This window comes from Sus scrofa, chromosome 3 (genome assembly GCF_000003025.6).
Source record: "Sus scrofa isolate TJ Tabasco breed Duroc chromosome 3, Sscrofa11.1, whole genome shotgun sequence".
Taxonomy (NCBI): Eukaryota; Metazoa; Chordata; class Mammalia; order Artiodactyla; family Suidae; genus Sus; species Sus scrofa.
This window is the reverse complement of record NC_010445.4, coordinates 81,194,617-81,214,715: the sequence shown is the minus strand read 5'-3', so window position 1 is coordinate 81,214,715 and position 20,099 is coordinate 81,194,617. Positions and strand designations below refer to the sequence as shown.

General features: G+C 45.9%; 1 protein-coding gene across 10 annotated transcripts in view; it reads right to left on the bottom strand.

Moving 5' to 3' along the window:
* The window catches only part of BCL11A (B-cell CLL/lymphoma 11A), a 100,949-nt gene extending 81,450 nt beyond the window's left edge, over positions 1 to 19,499 (bottom strand). For 2 of the 10 annotated variants that reach the window (XM_021085702.1, XM_021085694.1), the window contains exons 1-3: positions 17,385 to 18,018; positions 16,727 to 16,901; positions 9,446 to 9,775 (exon numbers count right to left, since the gene is read on the bottom strand). In XM_021085702.1, the coding sequence (XP_020941361.1) occupies positions 9,446 to 9,775; positions 16,727 to 16,781 (385 nt within the window). In that variant the 5' untranslated portion in view covers positions 16,782 to 16,901; positions 17,385 to 18,018. Of the gene's footprint in view, positions 1 to 9,445; positions 9,776 to 14,370; positions 15,272 to 16,726; positions 17,262 to 17,384 lie in introns of those variants that run through there. The other 8 variants (XM_021085698.1, XM_021085696.1, XM_021085697.1 and 5 more) reach the window with 8 other exon arrangements.

The window sequence follows — 20,099 nt, the reverse complement described above, 5'->3', positions numbered from 1 at the left end:
TCTCAGCCTGTGTACAAATCCGACTAATAAGAACAGCCTTGAAAGGACCATGTGTCCATGCTTACTGCTCTAGAGCTGGACCCAAAGGCCTGTCTGCTTTGGTGACTGTGTTTGAACCTCTACTGAAAATATCCCAGTGGCTTCTCTGCCACCCTCTTCCTGCCCCAGGCAGCCTCAGATGTTTTCCTAGAGTTGATCCTGCCCAAAATGTAGGTACCTCAAGGAAGTGGGGAAGAGGAAGGGAGAGAAGGGAGAAAACCTCAGGTACTGTCCCCGATTCCTGGAATTTCTTAATCATGGGCCCTGCTCAGAAATGCATCACTTTTAAACATTTATTAGAAAGAATAGGATGCGGAGCTGCACGGAACCCCATCCGCCACCATCTGTATGAGCCACAGGTCTGCAGTCCTGACCAATTCCGTTTGACACTAATGTTACTCTACATGAGTAGAGTTCAATGAGGGTTGATATGGGATGTGACAGAGTAAATCAGAATTAGATTAAAAACAAAAGTTTAGAAACCGATGCTACACTGCAAAGCAAATGGGACTTGAAGGCCAAATTTCCCCTAACTGCCTTCAAGTCATTTTCCCTATTAGAGCGTTTGCCTGCCACCCCCCTGCTGGCAATGCCGGAATCACATCAGAAAGTAGAGTGGAATGCACACAGAAAGGCTTGAGATAGTCCTCTTTAGATACAATACCTATATATTTAATATATAGCAATTAACTTCTGGTCAGGAGTCTGCAGGCAGCAAGCTGCCCCAAGCAGATAGTGGGGGAGGGGGGCCGGAGCTGGGACAAGCACAAAAGACAGGTCCAACAACAATGCCTGCTGTCAGCAGCTGAATTATTTTTATACAGGAATTTTTATCTCTATTGTACAAACAAGTACGTGTCTGTGCAGACTTGTTAAGCAATCCACTTGTATGTAGAATAAGATTTTTTTTTCTTTCTTGCTACCAGTCACACAGCTCCAAGATCAGAAGAAATACATAGTCTTTGAAGCTGCTCAAATGTTTTAGTTAAAAGGACAGCAGTTGTTTTCAAAGATCCAAGAGTATCTTTATCAGAATTAAATTTTTCCTTATTGATTTTTTCCCCTTAACATAACAAAAACATAACATGAGAAGGTTACGATTATTAAAATTTTTCTCAGCCTTTAAATCATTCTTCAGTAGCCAGTGTTCACTTTTTAATGTCAAAGAATATTTTTTCTTAATCTTAGAAGAAGATGAAGTAGGAGAGAGAAACTCATGAGATTTAAAATTTAACGTTGGTTATTGTATTGTTTTAACTATGAACTCAAACACTTGGGGGGGGGTGTCTAAAATGAGCAGTGAATGACTCATTGTGAGCCACCCCAAATGTAAATAAATCATGAAATCATGGTATCCCCTGAGTCGGTAAAAGGAAATGCTTCAGGTTTTTTTTTGACCCAAAGAGAAACTTCATATTTAAAACCTAAAAAAATCAGACGTGGCAGGTAGTAAGTACCTTGTGCTCCAACGAAGGTAAGACTCCAAGCTACACCTTTCCCTAAAAAGTGACAGACGTGATTTTTTTTCTGCAGTTTCCTGATTATATATCAAGGAAATGAATAACTGATGAATATAAGTGTAAATGCCCCGTTGCTTAGCAGGAGGCTTCCTTATTTATTTATTTTTTTTAAGTTCAAAAAAGAAACCAGAAAGCGGACAGGGAAGGGGGGGCACCACAGCACCTGTGTTCTTTTGAAAGCACCTTTGCAGGTTGCACAATAATTCCATTCTTCATTTTAATGGGAGTTTTTAATCAGTAGTGGACTGACTGCTATCTAAAACTAAGATCAAATTGTAGGTGTAATTGTTCATCGCCAATGCGAACAACAGCGAAGATACAAACAGAAACTCATTGTGAATGACCACAGGTCCCCAGGTATCCCTTCATCAACATGCCTGCTCCAGGTCCCCACTGGGAATTCCCTGGCGGAGCCGATGCACTTCTGAATAACAGCCTGCCAACCCTATCTGGAAAAGGGGTGTGCTCAGCATCTTCTCACCTCTTTTATAGGAAGTTTAAACCTGATCATCTCACCTTTAACGTGGGTATAATTTGTTGTTCGGCACGCCAACACCTTGGAATTTTATCTCCCTAAAGAGATCAAAAAGAAAAAAGGAGCGCAGAGAGGGAACGAGCTGTGGCCCAGCCTAGCCCTTGTGCGGGGTGCGAGCTGAGAGCAGTAACCTGTGCAGGTAAACCTTCCAGCAGCATTGCATCAGATCCGCTCCCAGCGGTCTCCAGGGTGAACCAAGAGATGAAACACTCTGGTGCCCTGTCTGCAAACTTCTCGTTTGCCAGTTCTTGGCAGCTTATTTTTCCAAGCGTTTTGTTTCAGGAAACATGTGTATTTTTCCTTTGTATGTTTTGTGGATTTACCACAACTGGTTCTGACAGCTGTTGATTCTGCTAAATGAACACATTAGAAAAAAAATCCTCTTTTAAAACCTCTAGTAACAGTGGACTCAAAAATTATGGTAAAATATTTTAATGGAGTTCCAGTTGAGAGTTGGTTAAAAAAAAAAAAAAGTACCAAAGAAGGTACAGAAGTCCTTTAAGTCAGTGCTTAGATTAAACTGTGCGAGAGCCTGTGCGTGTGTTTAATGGGGAAAGAGGGGTGTTGCAAATCACCACAAATATTTACACTGTACTCCCTTTGTTCAAGTCACATACTTTTAACAGGAAAAGCTGGAACTGTGGCTATTTAAAATTTTAAATATTCAAGCGCCTGTAATTAACCATATGAAACAAATTATGTTGCATTTCTCCATACCAGCACATGCAAAAAAATTCGGGTGGGGGACTGGGAGGTGGCAGAGTTGGGGAGACAAGTCCAAGAGGAGGAAAGGATGATGTTTTCATTTTGCTATAGATCAAAGAAGAACGAGAATGGAAACTGTGGCATACCCAGCATTTTCACGTCGCTGTCTTTCACACTGGGCTATCTAAGTTTACACAATTCCCCAGACTAGCTACATATTAAGCTTGCTGTGTACAGCTTTATTATGGTGCGCTAGTGGAAGAGCATTAATATTCCGGCTCCGCATCTGACAGGGCATTTACATGCGCCCATCTGAGCGGCACCTGAGAGATCTTCCAAGGTGCAGTAGCGGTGTGCCTATTGTAAAGGCAAATGAAGCTCACCTATTCCCTGCTGGGGTCAGAAGTGACCTCACCACCCCCCATGCCTCAAATCCTTCCCTTGCCAACCTAACTCAATGCCATCGCAGAATGACGAATGAGCTCAGAAATAGACCCCAAGTTACTAACCCTGCTAAGAACAGCAAAAGCCTTTGCTGAAATGTTTTAAAAATGCATAGGGAGTGCAGCTGGCCAGTAAAAAGCAGAGAGACAAATTCCAGTGAACCCAACATGGAATCCGTTATATTCTAAAACTGATGAGAAAGAAATACAGTCTGATGTTTACTGGCTTCAAATTGAGTTTGGCATCAAACATACTGGCTTTAATAATGCTGGCATTTTTTTATTATTATTATTTTAAAGCTGCCTTTGGTCTCTAGGAGCACATGTGGAGAGCTAAAGCATTCTTATTCGTCAGGTTACATTTCCTAGAAATTAAGTTTGTGACAGAAAATGACTCTAGTAGCAATAATACGGTCCGTGCTCAAATTAATTAGGTCATTGTTGTAAAAACTACATGGCAAATGACAAAGGTAAATTTACTGATACTGGCCAGAGCTCTATCCCCTGGAAGTAAAGAGGAGAGCAGTTTAAGGATGCTTATTTACCTGGGTAGGAGGAAAGAACAGAGGGAGGGATACAATGGCCATTTTTCTATTGGTACTACAAATAAAAGTACTTGTCACTATCCATGAAATTAGATAGTCTGAACATATTTCATGAACTTTATTAATGTCCTCCAAATTGACACGTAAAATAAAAACCTGCTTGATTTGAGATAGTGTTTAAAAAAATGGGCACTGAGTTTAAATCTTTCTTTTTAATCCTTGTAATAACAACACTGCTGACATAACCATGACCCAAATGAAATCTGAACAAGCAGAAAGGTACTAAAGATCCTTGGTGATTAAATCTCTGGCTAAAAAAGTGGCAAGGTGCCAGGCTGGGTCAGGTTTGATGCTAAGTACCTTTTATTGCACAAAGCTGGTACTACTGTATGTAAAAACAGACTTGGGCTTGGGGTAAATTTTGTCAAATGATTTCTTTGTGCAATAAAGGGTGTGAACAGACCATCCAGAGTAGATTAAATTAACATCAAGTGACGCAATCTCAGCACATCACCCTAGCCTTGCTACTTCGGTTAAATTTCCTTTTTTCCCCCCAAAAGAAAGCCAAAACTTTCTTCTTGTCTCACTGACTAGTGTGCAAGGCCACCATTCACCTATTCTCCTTTATGAAACACTTTCACTAAGAAGTCACAACATTCTGAAAAAGGCTTCCCTAGGATTTGCACATTTGTTATATACTCCAATTTAGTCCCCCCACATGAGCCACACTACATCTAGGCTACAGTGTGAGAAAAATGATTTTCCAGGACTCTAAAACGTGCCATTAATATGCATCCAACTCGCCCCTTCCCTGAGCTTAAGGGTCACTGTCCTAACATTGCCTGCGCATGTCTATACCCAGTTGTATTTCCAGCCCATGGGCAGCTCCACAATTAAATGCCACATTCACCAGGAGAAAGGTGTGCAAAACAGATTTCAGATCCTTTAAAGTAAAAGGCACAACTTGCAACACAACAAGGAATGGAGTGATTTAAGAAATTATAGCACTGTTTTTTTAAGCTTTCACAGAATAAACACAGAGAATGGGAGGGAAACTTTCCCCCTCTGCTCCTGTTCTTGAAGTGAATACATATTTGTGTTTCCAATAAAAGGCCATTTTTACATTAACTGTCTGTAACAGCAGGAGACAGAAAAACTAACACAATCTCCACATCACAGACAGGATGATCTTCATATCACGTGGTCCTATTCTCAAAACTATTATTTATAAAAGACAACTAGGAAAATGCACAATGCACCTTTTCTGTGACACCGAAAAGGTAACGTCAAAAGAACTTTGGGATCTTTGAGATGGTCTACATTTTAGATTTTTTTTTTTCTTTCTGGCTTGCCGAAGTAAATTTAGCAGCCATACGGGCCACTGTGTTTAATTAAGCTTTCAAAAGTCCTCTGACAATGCCAACAATTGTAAGACACTTCTGCGGCTCAATCATGCAATCGCTGTGACAGTTCTATTTACAATTTGTCTTAGAAAGAGTTTCTCTGACATTGTACTTTGACAAAACATCCAAGCTGCCAGTTCACAACCTTTCTCTGTCTTATTTACAAATACATCTTGTATATACGACTCCTAGTCTCATGAACAGGAGCCTTTGGGTAATGCCTCACAAACACAGACTCCCAATGAAAATCCTAGGTATTTATTAGGAAACAATATTCTTTATTTTCCGGATGTGAAGGTAAATAAAATGTTCACCGGTTTACTGGGGGAGGGGAGCGTTTGTTGTTGGGTTTTAGCTGCCACGCTAAAAATTCACTTCAGAAGTCAGCGGTGTTTATTCAGAATGACACAAATAAAAAGAAATGAAAAATAAGAGGTTATAATAGGATACCATATTTTATAGTCTTATTTATAATTATACCATAAAGTATACCAGGACATCTCCAGTTCAGTCTGAGATAGGAAAGACTTCATTCAAATGGGTACAAAAAGAAAAGGCACGTTGAGTTTCCAAATTCTGAAAAATGTAAGTATGTTATACCTGATTAACCTTTAAGTAACATGTTTATGTATTTCTGGATTGAATTAGTATTTCTCCCTCTATTACAGTTTCTGTCTTAGGTATTATCATCTAGGTATGAGGTGTATTGTCTAGACAAATAAATTTTAAATACTTTGCTGTCAATGTCTATGTTCATGATTTTAAGGAGAAAAAAAGTTGTAGATCAAGAGTAATAGCCTTTACTGTACTTCACAGACTCGTCGCATTCTCTCCCATTCTCTCAAAAAGCTAACTTTATGACAGCCCAACCCTAATTTAAAGATTTCTATGTGCAATAAGCCAAAACCTCAAAGCTGACTCTGTGGGATGATATTTTTTTGGCCTTTCCTATAAGTGAACGGCAGTTCCACAGACACTAACCTTTGATGAATATTTCCCTCCCTCATAAAAATATGACCAGAAAACAAAACAAAATCCCAATTAAAAGCCCTGACTGCCAATCAAAAGACTGCAGATATCTGATGGTGGATATCTGACACACAATTGACGAACTGGGCCCTGTAAAACATAACCTGCTTGTTTTCAGTTAAATTAATATTACTTCGATAGTCACAATGGATCACAATCACATAATATTTTGAATATTTGAATAAATTGGAAAAAAAAAAGCCACCTGATCAACATATATATATGTGTAGTCAACCAGGTAAAAATCATCCTTTCTAAAAACTACTAAGCTTTGAGAGGCCTACGAACAGCCAAAACATACTTACTGAAGATTTAAAGAGCTCCACTCATTCTCCTGTGTGAAAGCCCTGAATTCTAAGCTTTATTTATCTCAGGAAGATCTGTCACTGTTTTATTCCAGCTTCCTGCCTGTAAAACGGCACAGAGCACACAGTAAGCTCACATCCAACTTCTATCACTTTAATAAAGCCTTTCCTCCACAGCGCATTTAAATAACTACCTTTTCTATGGCTGCCAAACATATTCTTCCAGAGGTTCATCAATATATCTCTTTACTAATCCAGAGCAGTGCTTCTCCTTTCTTTCGCAATACAATTCAAATATCTACTGAATGATTACTCTTATTGTCTGCTTCCTCGCCATAAAAAGAAAAGCAGACTTGGAATTGTGAAGATGTGCTCGAGAGAAATGGGCTGGGAGTACACAGCCGTTCAGAACTTCGCTTCAGAGGCACCTGAGAGCCAGGGCATCTTAATTTATGTGCAATGGTAGAATGTTAATTTCACCATAGGAAACTCTTAATTCATTACCGTGAATTATGAGAAGTCGTGATTCTAGTTACTGACATCTCGCTTTGAGATGTGACCATGCTATTTATGTTCAGCCAATTCCAGGGTGGGAATAGGTGATTAAACACAATGAAAGGAATCAAGACTTTGTAATTACTCGTGCATGAAAGGTTTACCTCACCTGGGTCGCAGCACCCGTGCACCCATTGACTGTCTCAGATAGCTTACGTAGCTTTTCATCTCAGTGAAATTACTTAGCATTAGCCCTATAAAACATATTTTAAATGTACTTTTTAGGGGGGCTTCTTTGGGCTCTGCTACTGTACTAGTCCATTAGGAAAAAAAAAAAAAAAAGGAATCTTTATGACAAGCAGAGAGTTAAGGAAAATATCTCTTCTTTCTCTACATATATTTACAACTGTGACAGTAAAAAGCCTTCACCATAGGGCCTTCCCCTCAGCTGTTAGATTTCTCGTCTAAGGACAGAGGCACAGAATTTTCAAGCTGGTTAATCTGAAACTGAATAACCTATTTGGGACCTCAGTAAGAAGTGTGGTTTTAATTCCTGCTTGACAGACACTGTGTTTTGTCTTTTAAACAAGCAGCTCAATATGTAAATACGATGTTACATCACGCAAGTGTTACTCCATATTTGGTGATTTAGAAAGGCTTTGGATCTCCGAAGACGACAAATCCCCTTCCGCTTGCTCTTGCTTCATTAATCATGCCTTATACTTCTGTTCATTTTCCTTCTAGTCACAAGACAGCACAGAGAGATGGTCATTGCCATGGGCGGGGCGGGGGGCGTGCAGAGGGGCTGCAGGGAGTGGGCGTGGGGTGGATAAAATCCTAACCTGCATGTCATATAAGCTACATGTGGTGGATTCAAGAAAAATATTTTGTTAATGCAGCTTCCCTGGTAGCAGATTTCTCATTTCCCTAGAGGAAAAGTATCTGAGTGTCATGGCAGGAAGAAGGAAGGAAGGAAGGAAGGAAGAAAGGAAGGAAGGAAGGAAATGCCATGTTTGATTTTAATGATCAAATTCCAGAGGGGGAGAGAGAAAAAATGTGACATTTAATCCCCTCTGGACCACTGACCCACTATGGTTCAACTAGGTCGAAGGGACAAGTTCCAGGGAATCAACTGATTACAATTACAGGCACTACCCTTCCTAAAACTGGACAAACCTTCTGCCTTTCTAGGAGTAGGGGCAGAGAAAATAGGGGGAAGTGATCCACTGACAGGCATGCAGGTTTTGTCACCACAGGATCTCCACCCACTTTGTCTTACATGTTAAATCACTGTTGTTTCATCAAAAAAAAAAAAATGTTTGAAGGGTCACTATATAGTGTTGCTGTTTATCACTTAGAGTAGGGATTTAGGTCCCTCTGTTAGCCATTAAATCCTTTTCCCTTGAGCTGCTGAGAACCCACACCCCTAACTACCTCTCTGCTAAAATTAACCAAAGGAAGGCGAGCTGTTGAATGTGTGTATGTATTTTTCCAAGAGAATTTTTACATTGTGGTATAGCAGAAACAGTGGAAGTCTGGACTGGACATTTGTAAGGGTGACATGTGGTTGTGTAAACCACAAACAAAATCAAGATACATCTGTCAAAACCACATCAGAGACAAGAGAGAGCACAGAGAAGCATTTATCATTTAGCTGAGGAGGCAGGCTGCAGGGAGCAGCCGTTCCTGTCAAACCAACCTTTTGAAATTTCCAACATGCCCTTAAACTTTTCGAGTAAGCATGTCTGTGCGCTTCAGCAACTGCCCTCTCTACTCTGGCCTGGCCAGTCGAAAATGGCATCTTAAAGTCAAGGTCACGGTGTCATCCCACCACGGGGCTGTGTTTAATTACAGCCCCATTCGGGCTGACAGCCAATATGGATCCAAGGCTAGCCCTGAAGCTCAGTTAACTCTTTCCAACCCCTCCAAAACGTCCCGCCAGCCCACCCAACTTCACGGAAGATTTGAGAACAAATTGCACCCCTAGGGAGGCCTGACCAGGTCTTCTGACTCAAACAGGTCACTGGCTGAACTACAAATGCCTAGACAGCCACTTTGCCTCTGACTTGCCACCACAACTGGAAATGGACCTTGGAAACTGGTCGAGGTATAGTGAGGTTCAACACTTAAAAATGAGAAGGGGAGAGGAAAAGGAAAGAAATTCAGAGTCAGCAGATCCAGAGAGAGGGTATCAGGTGTGTGTAACCTATTCCGCCTACATCTGACTCAGTGAAGTGGAAAATATCTATTTTTGTGTGTTCTGGACATCAGCAAGAGGAATGATTATTTTAACATTACAGGGCTGTCACGGACAGTCACATGGAGAAATACAGAAAGCACTTCACCACTCCTTAGTGCTTGACTACAGCGCCTCTGAAAATGAAAAGAAAACATGCAAACAGCTTTTCTCCTTGCTTCTCATTTACCTGCTATGTGTTCCTGTTTGGGGCAAATTCCTCTAGATGACGTTGATAAACAATCGTCATCCTCTGGCGTGACCTGGATGCCAACCTCCACGGGATTGGATGCTTTTTTCATCTCGATTGGTGAAGGGGAAGGTGGCTTATCCACAGCTTTTTCTAAGCAGAGGCTGCCATTGCATTGTTTCCGTTTGTGCTCGATAAAAATAAGAATGTCCCCCAATGGGAAGTTCATCTGGCACTGCCCACACGTGAGGAGGTCATGGTCCCCTTCTGGAGCTCCCAAAGGGCCGTGGTCTGGTTCATCATCTGTAAGAATGGCTTCAAGAGGTTCGGCTGTGGTTGAAGAAACAAAAGCATAATTATTAGAGTGCCAGAAAGGAGAGAAAAGGGGGAAGTACATTCTTCACCCCATCCCATCCTAGTACATTATGAAAGGATTTCTAGGCTCCTCCATTTAATGCCCAGAAAAAAGTGCACACCTAAAATGTACGTGGATGTGGAAATTGTCAACAAGAAAGCAAATTTATCAATGAGGCAAACCATCATATATTTATGAAAACTGTCTGACCTTCATACTTCCAGCAAACACAGACACACACACACACACACACACACACACACACACACACACCCCCAAGGTTCTGGCCTGTGAGCTTAGAAAGAATGTAACTGTTAAATAAATAGTTAATGCAGAAACATAAAAAAAGCTTAAATAATAACGACCCCCCCAAAAGACTGGTAAAAACATGGATCAAAACAAAATTTGTTTCTTTCTTCCTATAGACTAAGTTGTCTATTGTGCCTGGGAATAAAAGGAGAGGTGAATAAATACACACACACACACATTCTTTGTGTGTGAATGTATATACTCTAAGTATACAGACATGGCTTCATAAATTAGAAAGCTACTACATCACACAGAAAATGTGCTACATTTACACTGCCGTAATAAGAAAACGACTGCATTCACCTGTGAAAAGGATCTAAATAATAATCATAACGCAGCATAATTCATACTGCCAAAAACCTTTCTGATCTCACTCCCAGCAGTGCCACAAAATCAAAGAAATACCAAATTCACTGGCAATTCTTCTCAGACACATTAGCTAAATGGGATACTTTTGAGTACTTAAGAAAATAAGCCAATTAGTCATTTTTTCATTCTGAAGAAAGGAATGCCTAAAATATTCTAAACATGTTTGCACTTGGTGGCCCCTATCACATAAAAATCAGAATGGTCAAGCAAATGCCACATTTCAGAACAAGGCTGAGAAGTCCTTTCTTTAGACTTGAAATACTTTGCCTAATGTTGTCAAAGTTGACTAATTTTCTGAATGAGCTCCAAAACGCTTCATTATGGGACTATTTCTGCACACATAATCACCAGCGGATGGTATAACAAGGTAGATATGTCTTTCATTCCTGTTTCCTTTTTTTTTTTTTTAAACTTTGCACCAAAATACTCCAGCATCAATTTGAACAGCTTCTATCATTTTTTAACCTTCCAAAAGGGAAAAGAGACTTGGTAAGTCACTGCTCCTGAAACCTTATGCTTAACTCTATTACACACACATACACAAAAATCACAAAATACAAAACACATCGAGGATGCTGCCAGCTAATAAAACTGAAGCAGAAAATGTACAAGTCTTAAACAGTTAATCAGTCTGACCTTCTTTAGCAAGCTGCCAATTTCACATTTAATGAACTTAAAGCCACAGAGAATCAAAAAATAGATTTTAATTTGAGTGTAGAATATTGGAACAGATTTTGATAAAGTGCAAAAATCCAGTGAACTAAGGTTAAATTTATTTCAACCCTACCCAGGCTGAATATTGAGGGGGAAGATCTAGAGTAACTCCCAGATGTGCTAGGTGAAATAATATTGAGAGAGCACTGCCTAGCTGCACCTGTGCTCAAGTAGGACATGTCATAATTTCTAGCCTCTGGTACTCCTCCTAATTTAACATAAGGTCACCACAGGAATATGAAGGTTATATTCCTACTAATAAAGACAGCAAGGTAAGCACTTATATTTCTTCACCCAACATACTGACCAAAAGATAAATACATGCACACTTTTCAAATAAAAGGAGACAAACAGAAGTGCTTTTGCATTATGCTGCTATGTCATTTTTCTCCTATTTGCTTTCATTTTGACCAAGTGAGAAACTGAATAGGGAAGTCGTTCTCCAAAATCCCTCCTACGTGAATTAAGGATTTTAAATGAACATTTAACAAATGTGGCTTTTTTGTTGTGGTTCGCATTAACTACAAGTTCTGAGGTTTACTGACTGAAGAAAGACTGAGGAAAAATACTTCATCGTATTAAAGTTAGCAGTACATAGAGTCTTCGCAAAAAAAAAAAAAAAAAATTTAACTCCACCGTTAAGATTTGTTTTATTCCCAAGGACTGACACATTTCTGAAAATGAAAATATTATTTAGGAGCAAAAAGAGATATTCTCCTAGGTATCAAATAGTTAAAGGTAATGCGGTACAAAACAGACTTGGTTAAAGTCTTCTAAATGTAGTGACTGAACTGATTTACAATCAAAACCAGGAAATGAAGTGGTAATTCAGAGGTTGCTGATTACACCTCCACATTTCACCTAATTAATTTTATAGGAGGCAAAGTTCTTGAAAATAACAAGATGATCAAATGTACAGATATAAAACCTATAACCTCAACATTTTCTATGCTCTTAACGTAAATTATTGCTAATTAACAAGAATTATATCCTAATGTATGAAATACATTTAACATCGGGCTTCCTACCAAACATTTGGCTAGTGCTGTTCAGAGAAATACCAAAATGTGTCCTTACCATTGCTGTTAAATTATTAAAAATCAGACAAAGTGGGGCACAAAGAAAATATGAAAATACAATTCTCTTGGTGTAGTCTACTGATTTGCATTGACATCTTTTCTCAGTGGCAATCAACATTTCCTTTCTGGGCATCTGATAATTTCTCGGTATTTTAATGCAAATTCCCCTTTCCCGAAAAACATTCCTAACCTCAGCCATTTTACCCCCTCCCTCAATTCAATTCCATCCTCCTTCGCCCCCACAATACCACTGTTTCTAGGCTCAGGCCTAAGCTCTGGCTACAAAGCAGGGAGTCCAAGATTGAAGTGGAAGGGAGTGGGCAAATAATCATAATAATTAGCCGCGAATTCTCTACAAGGGGAAAAAGAAATAGAAAATAAAATGCCTCTGCGTTCAAACAGCAAAACTGACTGAAACGTCTCAATGCCCCGGTGGCTGACTGAGATCTCTTTCCTCTACATGCAGTTGCAAAGGAATAAAATAAATTTAAAAAAAAAAGGCCTTAGAAGAAATGCAGGGAAGAAGCAAGGGAACCGAGGTCTGCTGGAGGAGGGGGAGGGGGGAAAAGAGCTCTGCCTTCAAGTTTGCTTTCCAAGTCCTTCCCTTTGATTGTCTTAACAGGGTAAGGAAGCAAACCGCGGCTGAAATGCAGAGAAAAAAAGCAAAGAAACAAAAGCGAAGGCTGGGGCGACAGGCCGAGGGCAGGGGGCCCAGCGGAGGTGGGCTGTGCAGAAAGTGAAGTTGGGCGCCGGGACTGTGAAGCACAAAGCGAGCAGCGTGCTGGCCCCAGGCTCTGGCCGTGCTTGCAGCGAACACGTGCAGCGGCGGCCGCAGGGCCGTGGGGCCGGGAACCCGGGGCCGGGAGGCGGTGGGCAGCCAGGGGCCCCGACTGTCGCCTCTACATCCGTCCAGCTCGGCCGCGGGTGACGACAGTTCTCTGGGCCCGCCAGTTGGAGAAATGGGAAGTGAGGCTCGGAAAACTCGGCTGGTTAACCTGGTGCTGTCTCGATATCACCAACCACACCTCAAGCGCGGGTCCCGAAATTCATTCTGTGTCCACAGGCTCACACTTTTTACTTTGGGGGGGGGGGTCTCTGCGAATGCGTTTCTCCCGCAATTCCCTGCACCGGTGTGCGCAGCGCGGCGGCGGCTGCGGTTATTCATTATTAATGACGCTGCTTGCCCGCATCATTATGATGATAACTATTACTATTGTTGTGATTTCGGGCTCCGAGGCGAGAGCTGCAGGAGGCGGGAGAGCTGGGGGGTCGGGCTGCAGAGCGACCCTGCAAGCCCGCTGTGGCCGCCTCGGTCTGTGCTTTGCGCGGGGGTAGCAGAAATGAACCTGGAGACTTAAGTGCAAACTCGCTGGATCCCGCCCTTTGGCCTTAGCCAGAAGCCGGAGAGCACGCACTCATTCCCCTTCCTCCTTACCAAAAATGCCCGCCCGAAAGAGAACGAAAACTGCACCCCTCTCCGCTCCAGACGCACGGGGGTGTCGGCCGCGCGCCCGGGCGCTTCTCTGCAGCCCTGGCCAGAAGCATTTTTAAAGTCAAAATGAAGAACAAAGACATAAGGGGTGATGGCGGGGGGGAGAAAGGGAATTCTGCCTAACCGTCCGTCTCCCCCACCCCCACCCTAGCAAAGCTCTTCCCTCCCGGCCGAGAAACGCTGAGCGGGGGTGGGGGAGGCTCTGGTACAGGTTCAAGTTCGCTGAGCTTTCTTGATCTTGTTCTGCCTCCTAGCGACCGAATGGCTCATACAGCCCTAGGAGCGGAGGACAGGGGGGAAGAAGGGGGTCCTGAGGATCGGAATGGCTCCCGCCTCCTCTACGCACCCAGAAAATTAGAAAGGAGCGACCCCTGCACCCTCTTCAAACTGGTCCGTTAACCAAAGCCTGCCCTGAAACACGAGGAGAGAGGGGCCAACCCAACCCGCCTGGAGTGGCCCAGAATGGACCCGGGATGAAAGGGGGAAGGGAGGGGGGCAGCCCAGACTGCACGCCTCAGTCCGTCCTTTGAACCCCTAATGCATCCTTCCGAAGAAGGGCCCGGCTTTCCCGAGTGCTGCGAACACTGCCCTTCCTTCCCGCCGGTACCTGGCCGGGCTGTAACTTCACACCGCCGCGCGCCGCGTCTGCTCCGCATCCGGCGCGGCTGGGCGAGTGGGGGGCGGGGGAGAGCGGCGAGGGAGGGATGCGCGGGGGTGGGGAGAGGGAGGGCCCGCAACGTGCCCGGGCGGGGGAGCTTTCGAAGTATGTGACAAGTTCCAGGGCCCAGTGAAAAACTCAATTCCCTATGCGCAACCCCCCCCCCCAGACACACACCCCTTTTAAAAAAATACAGAGCTAGGTATAGGGTGGTCCTTTAAAATTGCAGCAAAAATTAAATTAAGGGTCAAGAATGAGGAGGGGAAGGGAAGTGGGCCCTCACGCCTTTCTTTCTCTTGCAGCCAAACTTTCCTAAGTATCCATCGCCTGCCTTTCCAGGCGCATTCTGTTAAGCCAGGAGACTGCTACCCACTCACCCACCCCAACCCCTCTTATACAGATTCACAAGGAAACACCACCACCCCCGCCCCCGCGTTCAAGTCTAGGTCCGAGGTAGAGAGCAAGAACCTAAGGGTGGGGTGCGTAGGGTCCTGGGGTCGAACACTCCCAAAATGCCCATTCCAACATACTACTCCTTTACCCCACCCCCACCCCCACTTGGCTTCGACGCTCTCAGGACCCGGGGGCTGGTGCCCAGTGCGGGTGGGAGGGGGGCCGGGAAAGCACGTGGTGACCTCCTCGCCGCCCAGAGCTGGAGGCAAGAGACGTCGGGGGTAGGGAGCGGACAGAACTAGCTTTTTCGGTTGCTTTGCTAAATAAAAATGCTTTGCAAAGCCGAGTTTCTCCCCAGACGATTTCGCAGCAGGGTTGGCCGGGAGGAGGTCTAGGCATTGTGCTGGGGCTCCAGGGTGGACCCTGAACCCGGCAGGCTCGGAGTTGCAGCACAGCCTTCCGCTGTGCAGGCGGACAGGCGGGCGAGCAAGCGGGCGGGCGGCGGGCGCTGGGTGGGCGATCCCGGGCGGGGCGGGGGCGCGGCGAGGCCCGGCAAGGCCCGGGCGAGGCCCGGCCACAGCCGCCGCCCGCTCCCGGGCTGCCGCGCAGTGCTCGGTCCTCTCTGTCTGTTTGTTGGCAGGAGACTCCCGCACACGCGGTGCTTGTAAACATTCAGACACGAGATTTTTCCCAATCAAAATCCACTTCCACTTTTTTTGAAAATCTTCCAAAAAATAGTAAGAGGAGGGAGTTCCTCGCTCCCTCTCCGTGCCGCCGGCGCTCTAAGTTTTCAACTAAAGGGGTTTTGAGGAGGGAGGGGTGGTAATTGTGTTTTTCCCCTCAATTAGAGAATGTGATATTTTTGCGGGGGGGGGGGCGAATCTAAGAGGAGAGCGTTGCAGAAAACGGCCGGCGGAGCGTTTTGCGTCAGTTGGAGGGCAAGAAATTTCACATTCTCTTGACCTGTTTTATTTATTTTGTTTTGTTTTGTTTTGTTTTGTTTTACACGTCTTCTCGCCGCCACTGAGGTTCGGCCGGGAGGAGCGGGCAGCAGCAACCCGGGAGGCGGTGATCGGGGTGCCCTCCCTCCCTCTCCCGCTCGCCCCCGGCCCTTGCTCCTGCCCTTCGGCGGCAGCGGCGGCGGCGCGGGAGGGCAAGCGCAAGGAGCCGGCACAAAAGGCAGCGGGACAAACACCCACCTCCGACCGGAACAAAAGGCAGCAGCGCCGGCCGCTTCTCCGGTCCTTCCCTGTCGCCCTCTCCCTACAGCCTCAGCCCCATTCCAGACTCGGCCGACTCCGGAGCGCCGGGGGCCCCCCTCCCACAATCCCACTTTCTCACTATTGTAGAGATGACTACTTTCCTCCGGTGCACGCTTTACCGTGAGAGCCCCGGTGTCCGAGGGCCAGTCTCACCTCTTTCCTCCCTAGGAATTGTTTTTTTAAGACTTGGGTCCCCACCCCCCGTTTTCCTTTCTACGGTGAGTGGAAGTAACCCCCCTTTTCCCCTCCGGTTCCCTCCCTTAGGTTTACACGAGAGTTGTTAGCATCCACAGCATTGTTCATTATTTTGCAAAATTGGAGGGGAAATCATTGCATTCCTTTTCGAAAAGCGAAATAAAGCAGCGGAAAGCAGGAAAGAGGAGGAGTCTTTTTTAATTTTTGTAAAATTAAATAAAATTGAAAGGTTCGTGCCACCCCAAAAGTATACATACGGCTATGTTTCGGGATGGGATGAGGTTGGTTTTCTGCCCCCCCCCAATCTCTTTTATCCCGACTCTCGGAGGTTTTTCTCGTGAAAAAAAAAAATTTAAATGCATGCACACACCCCTTTCTCCCCCTCTCTCTTGCTTCTCGTCCTGCGCGCTCTCGTGATTATTAATAATTATTATTACTATTATTGGGTTACTTACGCGAGAATTCCCGTTTGCTTAAGTGCTGGGGTTTGCCTTGCTTGCGGCGAGACATGGTGGGCTGCGGGGCGGGCGGCGGCGGCGGCGGCGGCGGCGGGCGGACGACGGCTCGGTTCACATCGGGAGAGCCGGGTTAGAAAGAAGGAGACTCCAGAGAAAATATCTTCATCAGTGCCTTTTGACATCCAAAATAAATTAGAAATAATACAAAGATGGCGCAGGGAAGATGAATTGTGGGAGAGCCGTCATGGCTTTTTTTTTTTTAAGCAAAAAAAAAAAAGAGAGAGAGAGAGAGAGAGAGCAGAGATAGAGGGAGAGAGAGAGAGAGAGAGAGAGAGATGAAAAAAATGGCAAAAGCCCCCCTGAGCTGCAAGTTCAAGTGCGGACGTGACGTCCCTGCGAACTTGAACGTCAGGAGTCTGGATGGACAGAGACACACAAAACATGGGCAGGGCGAGCAGGAGAGAAGGGGAGGAGGGAAGGGGAAGCTCACACCAATGGACACACATCAGGGGCTGGACATGAAAAAGAGACCAGGACAAGCCAATGGCCAGTGCGGGGCGGGGGAGGTGCGGGGCGGGGGGCTCCGCAGACGCCAGACGCGGCCCCCGGGGGAGGGGCGGGCGGAGGGGAGGGGGCTCTGGGGCCGCGGGCTCACCAGTGGCCGCAGCGAGCGCCGAGGCGGCGGCGTGGCCGGGAGAGAAGAAAGGGGCGGCGGGGCGGGGGGGGAGCAAGACGTACGCCCTGCTCCCCCCCGCACGCGGAACCTAAAATGAAAGATTATTTAAAATTAAAAAAATAAAAAAGCCAGAGTGTACGGGGAAGCTGCTGGGGCCGGGGAAGCGCGGGCGGAGGGAAGCCAGGTAGAGTTGTTCCCGGACACCCTCCTGCGTGCGCACACCCACTTCCCCTCTCCGCCGCAGCCGCAGCTGCGCTCGTGCCCCGCGTGGGGACGCCGGGGACCGAAGTAAAAGCTCTGAGCCCGCGGCTGCACTCTAGAAACTTTGCCGGAGAAGAGGATAGCAAAGAAAAACCACCCGAAGTTGAGAGCAGAGCCTCCAAGTTACAGCTCCGCTGCGGACGAGGGGAGGCGGGAGGGAGCGCGCGGCGAAGCAGAGTCCAGCTCAAGTTTGGAGGGTTGCGGGTCCGAAAGGACAGCGCCAGGGGCTCCGAGAGACAGGCGGCCTGGAGAGTCGGGGGAGGGCGGGGAAGGCGGTGCAGGCCGGGCCGGAGGGCCGGGAGGGCATCCCTCAGGCTAAGCCGGGGGTTGGGCCGGGGGGTGGGGGCTGCGGGGGAGACTCTCAACGCCTCGACAAGCTATCGGGTCTGAATGCAACTGGGAGCTGCGAGTCGAGGTTCTGAACGGATCGTGGAAAGAGAGACTGAGGAATAAAGAGCTGGAAGCCAAACTCCGGGCATGTTCCAGCCCCCGGAGTGGAGCGACCGGACCCAGGGCGAGGGAGGCGCCGAGGCGTCCACCTCACGGAACGGCCGCGGGCCAGAGGACAAAGCACGGGCAGTCTCGGGAGTGCCATTCCCTGGGAACGTGCTCCTAGCGCCGCAGGAGGTCCAGGAGCCGGGTCCCAGGGAAGGACACACCTCCTCCCACTCCTGAGGTACTGCAAAAGCACCGAGGAATGGCAAGAAAATGTTTCTTGAGGGCAGAGCGCAACTAACTAGTCCCGAGCTGTTACCCGGGGAAAGAAAATGGGGAATGGAGTGAGAGCGACTGGCTCGCAGGAGCAGCAGGGAGGCCACAGTGGTGGTGTGACCGCCCCTGGTCAGCGCCGCGCTGCCCAGGCGCCCGGGGCCGAGCCGCACAAACCGGAGCCCGCAATCCCCCTCCGGCCTTCCTGCAGACGTTCCTGGGAAATTAGGGAAGACCTGTTGGAAATAAACCCCTGTCTCTTTAATGCACACATACGCGCGCGTGCGCGCGCGCGCTGCTGCTGTCAAAAAGCGGGCTTCACTCTGGCGTGGGATACTTTCAGTTTTACGTAAAATGTACAGCAACAGCACCCCCTGCGATTGGAAAGTTTATTCAGAAACGTGCCTGCAAAGTCCCCCAGCGTCTCCCGCCTCCCAACCTCCCTGCCTGCGCCACCCTGTAGCCTCAGCCGCAGCCGCCGCGGAGACCGCGCTGCGATTCCAAATCCGGAAGGGCATGGGGGGAGAGGGAAAAGGACTCAGGTTCAAGGGAGGCGCGGAGGGTACAAGGTGGAGGCGGGTTGCCACGGCCCGCGAGACTTCGAGCTGCAGGTGGACGTGTGTGAGTGCGTGTCTGCAGAGCGAGGAGCTTTCCTTCCCTCTCCTCCAAGCGGTCCAAAACCCCTCGTGTCTTCTCTTCCCCCTCCTTAGTCTAAGGGACCTCGTTTTCGTAAATTCACCAACGCGGCGGGGGGGCTTTATTGTTTTAACCGAGGGTCTCCGGCTTGCAAGCGCGCATCCCTCTCCCAGCCGCGCCGGCCAGCGGCTGTTTATTCATGTGTTGTCTTAGTAAAGTTTTAAACCCATTAGAAAATAACTGGCTTGTCTAGCTCGGCGAAGCTTCGGGCCCCTCTAAGGAAGAAAAGGAGGTTTTGATGCTCAGCGTCAAGAAAGATGTGGGCTGGATTGGGTTTGTGTAAATGTGGTTTATTGTTATTGTTTTCCTCCAATTTAAGGAGGAAAAACTCAAATCCTGTTTAAGAAGCAGGAAGATTTCATTTGCAATAAAGCTCTGTAGCATTTGCGTTACACCATTTCCCCTTTTTCATGAGTTCTTCAGAGCAGGTCAGCATCTCTTTTCCACTACTGTCTTTTTTTTTTTTTTTTTTTTTTTTTTTTTTGTCACATTCAACTAGCCTTAGAGCGACCAAAAGAATGCCATTGCGGGAGGGGGGGGACGCAAAGTGAAGAATGGTTGGAGAGAAGGTGAGGAGAGGGAAGAAAGAAGTACAACTGGGAGGCCTTTGAAAAATAAATTAGTTAAATGAAAGCACCTTCAAGTAACAATAGTGAGTCAGAGTCTTTCGAAACCGGGCTTTTCAAATTTAGATATTTTTCCCATCCGTCTATAAAAGTCCATATACAGAGTAGGTATACAAAGGGTCAAATGAGTGTTGTAGAAATATATATGTATGATTTATATATATAATGGTGTATATAAAGCTTTTCAGGGTTAGATGTAGTGTAAAAAGTAATGACTTTATTACCTCTGAAAGGTTCTGTGGTTCACATTTAACAGTCTTCTGAATTACAATTCATTACACAATTGTGTGCTCTCTAAAACCGGCACCCTATCAGGGCAGCTATCTGTGGTTATTTCCAATAAATAACTGGCAACATTTCATTGATTTTCTTTTTTAAAAAAATCATAGGAAATTAAGCACTT